General features: G+C 39.6%; 1 protein-coding gene across 1 annotated transcript in view; it reads left to right on the top strand.

The window, feature by feature from the left end:
* Positions 1-12,112, top strand: part of DCDC1 (doublecortin domain containing 1) — a gene marked incomplete at its 3' end in the record, with an annotated part of 313,690 nt that extends 301,578 nt beyond the window's left edge. The window contains exons 37-39 of the mRNA XM_054725690.1: positions 5,840-5,990; positions 8,554-8,663; positions 12,005-12,112. Coding sequence (XP_054581665.1) covers positions 5,840-5,990; positions 8,554-8,663; positions 12,005-12,112 — 369 coding nt within the window. The remainder of the gene's footprint in view (positions 1-5,839; positions 5,991-8,553; positions 8,664-12,004) is intronic.
* Positions 12,113-12,386: the final 274 nt, after the last annotated feature.

The raw sequence follows: 12,386 nt of genomic DNA, 5'->3' as shown, positions 1-12,386 counted from the left end.
GCCACATGCGGCTCTTTGACCCCTTGAGTGTTCTAACTCCACTTCTTCAAAATAGACTCGCCCAGGCCGAAAACCAACTTCTGCGCATGGGCCACAAAGTTTCAATCACATTGTACGTGCGCGCCCGCACGTGGTATTTTGTGGAAGAGCCACACTCAAGGGGCCAAAGAACCGCATGTGGCTCGCGAGCCGCGGTTTGCTGACCACTGTTTTGGGAAGATTAATGTAGCTTCCGTCTGTAGAAAGATACTTAAGAGATGCCTAGAAAGTTTTTGGCATGTTGTTTAACTTTTGCTTTATTTTTAAAATACATTTTTATTGATTTTTAGAGAGAGGGGAAGGGTATGGGATAGAGAGATGGAAACATCAATGAGAGAGAAATATCATCGATCCTCTGCCCCCTACATGCCCCCTACTGGGGATCAAGTGTGCAACCTGGCACGTGTCCTGACTGGGAATCAATCCTGGGACCTCTTGGTTTATGCGTCAACACTCAACTGCTGAGCCACACTGGCTTAGCCTTTTGCTTTATTTATTTATTTTTAAGTTTTTTCTTATTGCTTTCCTTTCCTTTTCCATGTCCTTTATTCTTGTTTTTAGGCTCCTGCCTAAGGTTCTCTGTGATCAGTTGGAAATGTGTCATCTCAGGCTATCAGGCTGTCAAGAATACTTCTACAGAGTGGACTTGTGTCTGAAACAAATACATAACGGGAAGAGTTGGGCTCAGATTTCCCTGGGGGAATCTGGCTAATGTCACCAATTCCAGAGAAGCTGAAAGTTTCAGTGGTTGGCACTTTTGCCAGAAGAATGAGGAACAGGACACATTTCAAAGAGCTTCACTCTACACTCTGTAATGAAGCCCCTAGACAGTATTTGAATCCCATCTAATGCAGGCTTTTCCTCAACTTGTTTCACTGCTGTGGCCATTCTGAATGATTTAACCACACATCCTTCCTACCCACTCTTTGAACATTGCTAGAGCCACTCTCATCTCCAACTGCTTTAGGCTCATCTGTCATCCATGTACCAAGGTGGCTTCCTCACCGGATTACTGGCTCTTTCTTCAGGGCCGACATCTTTCTCTGATTTATGATTGCTCGGGCCCCTCCTTCTATCGACCGGAAGCATTCATCTTCTTCCATTCCTGCAACATCTCTCCTATTCTACAGAATCTCAAAGTCAGTGTGTTCTCTCTCAGCCAGGGACATATTCTGAATGTATGAGTGGAAGCTGAAAGAATGAGAAACAGCTCCCTTTGATTTGTAGGGGCAAGTACCTCATGCCCACAGGGAATATGCAATAGTTCAATGTTGCCCGTGGGTCCTGTTCTGAGAAGACCTGATCTAGGATAATTAAACTCACAAAATAGATTGTGGGAGAGAAAAGATGCATAGAACATTGTTCCTTTGTTCTGAGCTTTTGTTATTGCAGAAATTACAAACATTAAAGGTCATACGCTGACTAGATATTTTAGAATCTAATTTTGCTGAATATACTTTATTTTCCAATTTATTTTTAAAAGAGTTTTGTAAACTCAATGAATTTGTCTCATGTAAACAGATCTTTGTGAAAACCAAATGAAATAGTGATATATTTAATTCATATTTTGCACTTGGTATATGTTTTTCTTAAATAATGCTCATTACTCTGATTAGAGGGAAACATAACCTCTATACAATTGTGACATTTTAGTGGTAAAGTAGTAAAAATATATAAGCATTATCTTTATGTGGGATCTTTTCAAGCAACACAAGTTTCTTCCAGAGATCTACCAATACATATTTCTAGGACAACACTACAGCAGGAAAAAAAATTAGTAACTTCTATGAATTGAAGTATGTACCCTTAACATTTTTATCTTGAGGCCTTACAATGTGACTATATCTGAAGGGCGAGTTTTAAGAGGCAATGAAAGTTAAATAATGTTTTAAGGGTGGAGCCCTAATCTGATAGGATTTGTGGCCTTATCAAAAGAGGAAAAGAGAGATTTCTCTCTTCTACCTTGTGAGGACACAAGAGAGCAGCTGTCTGCAAAGCCAGGGAGAGAGCTCTCACCAGAAAGTGAACCAGCCAGCCAGCACGTGGATCTTGGACTTCCCTGCCTCCAGAACTGTGAGAAGTAAATTTTGGCCATTTAAGCCACTCAATGTATGGTATTTGTTTTGAGACCCCAAGCAGTCTAAGACAGTGACTATTGTGGAAATTTTAGAAACATTGCAAAGGGAAGTCAAATGAATCTATTACAAGTGAAGTTTTGGTTCTCTGAATAACATTCTGTTTTCTAATTATAAAAGAGTATATACTGGTAGACACTGTATTAAAATTAGAAAAAGAAAAGGCACCAAGAAGGAAATGAAAATTCTGTCAAAAAACAAAAATCACCAAAGTTATAATAATTTTAGTAGATATATTTGTGTGATTACTATAGAGTCATAATTTTTTAGTCATTGTGATCATAGTAGATCACAGGGCATATACAATTTTGCAATCTGTATTAGTCACTTAAAACATTATTGTGACTTTTATCCATACAATTTAATTATTTTTAATGGTATCATTATGTTCTGTCAAATAGATGGATTGTTATTTAGTCATCCTGTTGTCTGTTGTTTGCCATTTAAGTTGTTTTTAAATTTTTGCTATTATAAAGCATACTCCAGAGAAACCAAGATGGCGGCATAGGTAAACACCTAAAATGCTGCCTCACACAACAATTTCAAAACTACAACTAAAAGACAAAATGGACATCACCCAGAACCACAAGAAGGCTGGCTGAGTGGAAATTCTACAACTAGAAGGAAAGAGAAAAGCACACTGAGACTCACAGGAGCTGCGGAAGGCAGAGGTACAGAGGCGCGCGCACAGAGAGGGCTGAGTACACGGCTGGCTTTCTCAATTGTTAGGGAGACAAAAGCTCCTGACCTCTTGGAACTCCAATTCTGGGCGAGACTCTGGGGACCCAGACTCATACGGGGAGAAACTGGACTGTCTGGCAGCAGGCGAAAGTCAAGGGTGGCTCTCTCTCAGAGGTGCTTGCAACGATTACTGCGGGACACTGAAACCCAGAGGGCCTCTTAGGGCAGGGCTGACGGGAAGCCATAGCTGTTTGCTCTGCCCTGAGATCCCACCCCACAAAGCCATTGCTGCTTGCTCTGCCCTGAGACTCTGTCCCATCCAAGCTGAGCACAGAGGCTTTTGCATATGAATGGCCGGGTCCTTTGAATTCTAAACTTACCTAACAAACTGCAGCTGAGTCAGTGAGACCCAGAACATCCAAAAGAAGGCCCAAGGCCCCACAGCAGCTTGCATTGCTTCACAGCTGGGCCTCATCTGGGCACCTCCAAAACCCAAACAAAAAAGAGGAATCTGCAGATCTCTCCATAGCTCCTGCTGGGTGGCCTCAGACAGAGGCTAAATTACATCTCCTTGGAGATCCAAGAGCCAGTGTACCCAGGAGTCAGAGTGGGACCATCCAGATTACAACTCCTCAGATCCATAAGGGATACACTCAGGGGGCAGACTCAGTGAGCACCAAAGCCCCACTGAAGCAAGTCTTGCCTCATAAGGGTGTCTCCAGCACAGAAGTTCTCCCATCGTAGACACAGCTGATCCTCACAGCCAATTGGCCTGGAGGTCAATTCCTCCCAGTGATACCAACAACAATCAAGGCTTAACTATAACAAGACTGTGCACACAGCCCACAAAGGGGTGCACCAAGAGTGTCCACCTCAGGTAACTGGGGAGGCTGAGTCACTGGGCCCTATAGGACACCTAGCACACAAAGCCACTATCAACTCAGGGAAGCAGCCAAAATGAGGAGACAAAGAAACAGGTCACAAATGAAAGAAATGGAGGAAAGCAAATGACTGGATATAGAGTTCAAAACCATGGTTATAAGGTTTTTCAAGAATTTTCTAGAAAAGGCCAATAAATTTAGCGAGACCCTGGAGGATATGAAAAAGGACCAACTAGAAATTAAGCATACACTGACTGAAATAAAAAATAATACACAGAGATCCAACAATAGACTAGAGGATCACAAGAATCAAGTCAAAGATTTGAAATACAAAGAAGCAAAAAACATCCAACCGGAAAGAAAAAAGCAAGAAAAAATTATCCAAAAATATGAAGATAGTGTAAGGAGTCTCTGGGACAACTTCAAGCATACCAACATCCAAAGTATGGGGGTGCCAGAAGAAGAGAGAGAGCAAGATACTGAAAACCTATTTGAAGTAATAATGACTGAAAACTTCCCCCACCTGGTGAAAGAAATAGACTTACGAGTCCAGGAAGCGCAGAGAACCCCAAACAAAAGGAACCCAAAGAGAACCACACCAAGACACATCATAATTAAAATGCCAAGAGCAAAAGACAAAGAGAGAATATTAAAAGCAACAAGAGAAAAACATTTAGTTACCTACAAGGGAGCACCCATATGATTGTCAGCTGATTTCTCAACAGAAACTATGCAGGCCAGACAAGAAATATTCAAAGTGATGAATAGCAAGAACCTACAACCAAGATTACTCTACCCAGCAAAGCTATCATTCATAATTGAAGGTCAGATAAAGAGCTTCACAGATAAGAAAAAGCTAAAGGAGTTAATCACCGCCAAACCAGTATTATATGAAATGCTGAAAGTTATTATTTAAGAAGAGGAAGAAGAAGAAAAAGGTAAAGATAAAAATTATGAACAACAAATACATGTCTATCAACAAGTGAATCTAAAAATCAAGTGAATAAAGAATCTAATGAACAGAATAAACTGGTGAATATAATAGAATCAGGGGCATAGAAAGGGAGTGGACTGACAATTCTCAGGGGGAAAACAGTGTGGGGGGTGCAGAAAGAGACTGGACAAAAATCGTACACCTATGGATGAGGACAGTGGGGGGGGGGGTGTGGTGGTAAGGGCAGAGGGTGGGATGGGAACCGGTTACAGGGGAGCTATGGGGGGAAGAAAGAGGAACAATTGTAATAATCTGAACAATAAAGATTTATTTTTTTAAAAAGCATACTCCAATGAACACATTTATATGTAAATCGTTAATTAGAATTGTTTAGCTTTTCTTTTCCTTGCCCATGTCCCTTTTTGGTGTTTTACATATTTACTTATCTATGAAAACTTACTTTAAAATGTTTAATTTGTTTATTTTTCTGACCATTTTTTTAGAAGTTGAACTGTGTTCTAGTTGTCTTACTGCCTAATATTAGTCATGTTATATTATGGCTTTCCCATAGTGAAGGAATTTACTTCATTCAGTTCTTAATCCGAAATGATGTAATATGGTTTTGACTTTTTGTGTACATGAGGATATCTTTTGTTTCCTATAGCCAAAAGTAATAATTTAGCTGGATATTGAAATTTTATGTTAAAAACCTTTTCCCCTAAAAACTTCATAGACTCCGCTTTATTTTCTTAGGTATTCATTGTTGTAGAAAACAGGTCTAAACATATCTCAATTTCCCCCCATTTCTGAAATTCATACTTTCCACCCAGTTATATTTAAATTAACTTTGACTTATCCTGCATTAACCTATTTGATCTGAAGACATGGCCTGTTTGGGACAGGAAATTTTTCTTCTACTTTTTTTGATGATTGTTCAAGTTTAATTTATTCTGGATTCTTCTCCAGTAGCCCTGACGTTCCTCATTGTTCAAGCACTTGAGTAAACTTCTTATGTCTTTCTCCCATCTCCTTTTATATCTCTTTCTAACAATTATAAGTAAAAGGAGTGTTCAAATCGGGACACTAGTTCTCTTAAAAGAGTTGAATCTTTAATAATTATGTTGTGGCAATCCACCTTCCAATGCTAACTGTGTACCTTGGTGTTTCAGCTCCTGGATGACTGCTCAGCTCGTCTGAAGATGGCCCGCCCAGCCAGCACCCTGTACACCCCCGGGGGAGATACAGTTCTGTCCTGGGACCAAATAGAGCGAGACATGGTCATCTGTGTGTCCACGGGACATGGCTTCGTCACCCAAAAAGGTATGGTGACAGTTTCTTTCCATCGAGTTTCCAAAGAATTTAATCATTCAGTATTTTCTTCCAAGAACTCCTCCTCTACATTGTTCTATTCCATGTTACTAAAGTTAAAAGTGTAAACTTATGACACTGTTTGCTCTAAAGAATTCAAAGTTGAAAAAAAATCAAAATTCTGTTAGTCTTGTGACTTATCCAAGGGCTTATTTGCAGGGATTCTAAAGGGCCTAATTTGAAAGTATTTCTTTAGCATGAACCCTCAGGAAAATGAGGCTCCACTGTCTTCCTACTTTTCAAATTATTTAAAACTTAGTGTTTGATGAATAACAACTATATTTGGTTTGCAGATTTCCTTTCTTTTTAAAAAAAATTTTTTTTTATTGATTTCAGAGAGGAAGGGAGAGGGGGAGAGAGAGAGAAACAAGCATCAATGATGAGAGAGAATCATTAATCAGCTGCCTCCCGCACAGCCCACACTGGGGATCCAGTCCACAACCTGGGTGTGTGTCCCAATTGGAATCAAACCATGACCTCCTGGTTCATAGGTCAATGCTCAATCACCAAGCCACGCCAGCTGGGTAGATTTCCTTCCTTTAGTAATAAGTAAATATATACTCATTTTATCATTTTGTCTGTTTCTGATAATTTTATTTGATAAATAATAGTGGGAAAGAGCATGTATTTGTTTTTAAACCAACTGTTGTCCTTTATCCTATTTATCCTGAGGAATTTAAAGCTCTTTTTGGTAGGTAAGCATAGATCAGAAAAGACATCATTTTTAGGAAATTCTGAAGAGCATTGCTATCACTCTAAAGAAATTAAAATATTAGGAAGTGAATTATCTGGTTTTCTAAAGTAATAAAGCTAGATTGTTTCTTTTAAAAAGTCACCATAAGATGATTATTTCTATGTTATATATAAGGTATGTAAACCAAAAACTTCTCATACTGTTATAATCAGTTCTTTACATTTAGTCAAGAAGGGACAACAGCATAAGAATGAAGACTAAAAAGTAGGGAAACAGGAATTTATTGGGATGACCAGAACTGTTTTTGGGAGTGCTACAACTATTCCTCTAGCACCTTCCTGTATAAAGGAATAGGCTCCAATCTTGTATTCTTTGTATTCCATTGTCCCTGTCACTCACCATTACCCAACACCCCAGCTCCTGCAGACCCTCATGACGTGGTTCCTTGGAAGAATATGCCAATCATTGGGGTTCTTATCATTGGTATTAGTTGACAGCTTTGTGTGTTCCCAAAGTACATAGCCTATAAAAGAAATCCTTCAGGGTTCCTTTCCTGAAAGAGTTTTCAATCTAAGTATATGAACACACTTGAAAGATTACAACACAATTGAATAGTAGGAGGTACTTACCGAATCCCTTCATTATTTACTGGTATGCTTAATCTTTCATACTCTCGGGTTAACCTTCTGTCGTCCGGACCTCAGCCTCCTGGCCTCACTGTGTTCATTGGACCTCTCTGATAAAGCTAAGAATGCTGCAGTGAACCTAGTCAAAGGGTATCCAAAACACAGTGAGAAATGTAGGCTGCTTTCCCAGAGGCAGGCTCGTTACCAATAAAAACTGTGAAGGGAAGAGAGAAAATTGGAAATGCAAATATTACTCTCCCTACCATTTCCCTCCCTGTTGGCTCTGGGAACCTGTGACTAGGTTGTGTGGACCAAAGTTTGTTTTTGCATCTTCAATTTTGTAAGCACGTGGTTTACTATGATGTGAATGTTGATTCTTTTTTATGAAAGTGGGTCCCCATAGTACTTTCCAGTAAGTGATACGTGTTCTAAAAAATCTGATTGATAACAGACTTTTAATTTAATTGCACTTTAGAAACTTAGTTTACTATATGATGCCATTTCATTGTGTGTTTTTTTTCTGAAAGAATTACATTAGAAATAATTATTTATAGAAATCTAAATATTCAGAATGTTTTAAAAGAGAAAGGCTATTAGCATTTATATACTTATGAAGGGACATTTAATTAATAACTTCACTCAGTTTTTCTGTGGCTTTTTGGCTTATGTGTAGTAGAAAATAAGACAGCCTAGGAGTTTCAAAACTAAATACTTTATAATAACTTACTTTGTGTACTATAATGTAAAAACATTTAGCACGTGGAAGTTAGTCATCAAAAAAATCACATTGGGTTTTTGGAAAAACAAATCAGATGCCATTAGAATGGCTTCTTTCATACATACCCCTGACAAAATTAAAAGAGTGCTTTATGCCATTTGTCACGAGATCTGAACACTGTTCTCACTGCTGTGTTTACCATCTTCTCAGTGGATTCCATTTTTAGACCACTCCCAGGTTAGCTTTCAATTCAGGCTTTATAACATGCCTGGAAGGAAGCCCTCTCCAGCAACTGCCATTCGGCAGAAATCCCAAGAATGTTAACACATATCTGATGTGATAAGCAAGTCAAGTGTGTAGTGAGAGTCCGGCATGGAGTCAAGGATTTCTGAGGAAACTTCAGTGTCTCATTACCCTGGATTTTTAATGATTTTCCATATATGCCTTGACTTTCCTCTCAAAATATTTTTTTAACAGAGTTAAAACAACTGATGGAGGTCAGAGCCAATTATGCCAGAATCCGAAGGCAGCAGGGCCCTGAAGCCACGGACATTGTGGTCTCTCCACCTGAGAAGCTGCAGTCTCTGGTACATCGACTCGATTTCTAGCAGAGCCATCATATTTTGTGCTGTATTTTGCCTGTATAGCCTATATATGTGTACTAATATACTTGCCTTGATGTGATTATTATTCATCTTTTTAATTTTTTTAATCCTTACCTAAGGATATGTTTTTATTGATTTTGAGAGAGAGAGAGAAAAAAAAATTGATGTGAGAGAGAAATATGAATTGGTTGCCTCCTGTAGGTGCCTGGACCAGGGATGGGACCCACAACCTAGGTGTGTGCCCTGACCGGGAATCAAATGCATAACCTTTTGGTGTAGGGATGACACTACAATCAACTGAACCACCCAGTCAGGGCCATTCCCCTTCCCCGCCCCCCGCCTCCCTTTATTTTATCTTTATTGTTGAAAGTATTGCAGATGTTCCCTTTTTTCCCCATTGACACCCTCCACCTCCGTACCCTCCCCCGCAGGCCTTCGCTGCATTATTGTCTATGTCCATGGGTTATGCATACATGCATAGAAGTTCTCTGGCTAATCTCTTCCCACCCCTTCCCCTCCATCCTTTTTAATTTTTGCTGTCTCTTTAAAAAGCTATTACCTTCACATTTTACATGGAGCAGCATTTGATTCCTCAAACCTATTCCTGGAAAGGGAACAGAACTAGACAAAGTAATGCCAGTAAAATAACTATGTTAAGTATATTTTCTTCCAGGAAAAAAAGGCTACTAGTTACTATTGAAAAATAACTTAGTGGTGTCAAGTTATATTTATACTTAAATAATAAAATAGACTCTTTGACCACGTACCATTAAATTTGACCCAGACTGACATTTTTCTGGCTCAGCCACCATATTTTCCAAATCTCCATGTTAAAATCCTGTATTTACTGAATGAAAAGGAAATGGCTGGTAGCCACCGAATGCCACGTGAGTCGATTTTTCCTCCTCCAATTTCCCCTAGATTTGGTCTGTATGAACAGTGTAGGACTATATAGGGCACAGCTTGATGTTGTGGGCATAAGCTCAGTAACCAAAAGTCATGGGCTGTGTCCTCGATAGAGAAACTCTGGGAGAGGGTACATGCACAAATTGAAGAAAAAAATCATGTAATGATTTTATTTTATTTTTTTAATAGCGGGGTCAAGGAAAATTCTTAGCAACCTTAGGTGTCAGTTTCTTCCTGCGTTGATGAAAGAATCATTTTTAAAAAATAGCAATGACAAATCAGAGTTTGGTTTCCAGTGTGGGTGGAACATTTCTGGAGAAATGCTCTTTTTCGCTCTCTTCCTCTGAAAGCCACTCACAACTCTGTCTGAATATAAATTGCAGCCTGGCTAGGTGTGTACAGAATGGCTCAGCTGGGCTCACTCCTCCATCCACCACTTTAATGTGATGCAGGGAGGCAGTAGATCATCTCTACTGAAGGGGGCTCTGGGTAACCACTGCAGAAGGCCCAGTATTTACTCCCTGTCTTCAAGTCAGTGGGGCTGCGTGAATAAATTGCTGCCGCCTCCAACCCTGCTAAAAGCAGAGCACGGTGAGGTGAAATTTCACGTGTTACCTCCACAGCAATTTGCCCTTTTGCAGACATTTTCTCTAGGTACAGTGGATGTTAGAGATGTGAAGGCATTCCAGCTTTGTGGTACATAGAAGGAAAAGATTGCATTTTGTTTTGTTCTTCTTCTTTTTTTAAAAAAAAAAACAAAAAAAAAAAACAAGAAAGTTCAAACAACAAGGCTTAAGGAATGAGCTCCCAGTTATAAAGTAAGCTAAGAAGATTCTTTTATTTTTATTCTTTTATTTTTATTAATTTAAATTTTTTTCAACTACAGTGTATATTCCATATTATTTTGTATTAACTTCAGGTGTATAGCACAAAACCAACAGGATTCTTAACCTGCTGAGCCTCTCCTTAGAATGACAGGATCACAATCCCCACAGACACAGAGCATTTTGTATTTTTTCAAAATATCTTGAAAACAAAGGCATTTCCCTAGGAGCAAAAGTACCTATCATTTTGCTGCCACTGATAAGTTGATTTGCAATGAAAATGGCATAATTTCAGCCTGTATAAAATGTGCAAATTCCTGTGAAGTCTTCGCTGTGGCACATGAATACGCCTGAAGCGAAAATTGGTAATATCACACAATGCGTATCAAGTACTGGGAGACATAAGGCAAGACTCTGCACTGAACTTTCCTATTACTAGTAAATGGGATTTTAGATGTAATATAACAGTCATCAACACATCACATTTCACCAGCGACACTGGCTTCGTTGATGACGGCTTGTCTAGCTTAGACTAAGCCCAGCCCTGCTCTTTCCTTATTACTGACCTTCCTCTTTGGTTGGCTGGAAGGTGGACTGGGGAGCAGTTACCCCACCTTCAGCAAGGACTCCAGGACAAGATGATTGCAATTCTGTTCAGCCCTCCTAGGCTTTTAATAAACCCAGTAATTTCCTTTGGGGCCATGTTTATCGAATTTGAATCAGCCTCATATGTATAAGTCACATTTCAATATTTTTCTATCAACTGGAAACCATTTATTATTAAATACTATAGCAACCATCCTCAAGTCTATGGCTTTCTCCAGAAATGTATTTCCTGCTGGTTCACAAACACCCTTAAGGTGATCCAGATGTGATGACCAAGCAGGTCAGCATTAGTGATTGTCCTGGAGGGAAGGACTTTTCTAGATGTTTCTGCCCTACTCTAGCTTTGGTTGCCTGATGAAGTGTTGAAGTGAAGTTGTTGTATGTTTCTATGCAAGTGAACTAAAAGCAATATGCCTTTTGACAGGCGTTCTGAGATTAACCAACAGCATTTATAAATAAGGATCATTTTATCTGGATGCTTATATCAGCTTTATAAAACAGGACACATCAGTAATGATTCAAAATGCAGAGGTAGTTTCTTAAAACAATAACCATGAATTTCCTTTTTATTTTTCTTGATTGTTCATATAAACTAAATATTTGTTTGCGGGTCAAGAGAACAAAGCAACAAACAAACAAAGAAAAACAGAAGGTAAAGATACACCTGTTCTCTTTTAAGAGAGAATCACTTAGAAATTGGGGCCAATAGCTGTTGCAGCATTTGTGGGCTAACCTTTAATAATAGCCCAGGTGTGCTGAGTGCCATTGAGATTTGCGATTGACCAAGGCAGCATATTTTTCCTGGCATCATTTGGAAGAGAGCAATCAAAACCTACAAGTCTCCGTTACTTAAGGACATTACAAAATCCCATGTAAATGTCCTGGGTTAAGTGGAATTTGGACCCAGTGGCGCTTCTCGGTTGTTTTTATTACACCGGTGTCTGCAGTTACCGCCTGCCTCTGAGCACTTCTCAACCCCTCCTCTAGGTGAGCAGAAAGAACGAGCAGCCGTTTTGTTCTCAGCACAATAAACTAGAATTCGGCATAAATGGCATGGTTGGGGCTGCTTGGCCAGAAGCAACTGCAGAGCAAGATCAACAAAAACCACTCAGGAGAGGGCTGATGAAAGTAAGTGGACCGGCCGCGGACCGTGGGTGTTCAGTGGGTGCCTGCTGCCAGCTCATATTTTCTAATTCTTCCCGTCTGTGATGTGACACTACTATCCATAGGCTGTCACCCTGCACCATATGTGCAAATGGAAATATATGAGGAGTGAGGAAGTGCTTACGTCCATGGTGCAACTGGGTGGGGGAGGGAGGAAAAAAGGAGACAGGAAATTGTATTTATACGGCAAGGAAAATGGTGATGC

The sequence above is a fragment of the Eptesicus fuscus genome, chromosome 13 (genome assembly GCF_027574615.1).
Source record: "Eptesicus fuscus isolate TK198812 chromosome 13, DD_ASM_mEF_20220401, whole genome shotgun sequence".
Taxonomy (NCBI): domain Eukaryota; kingdom Metazoa; phylum Chordata; class Mammalia; order Chiroptera; family Vespertilionidae; genus Eptesicus; species Eptesicus fuscus.
The sequence above is the reverse complement of the archived record's forward strand: the minus strand, read 5'-3'. Positions and strand labels throughout refer to the sequence as shown.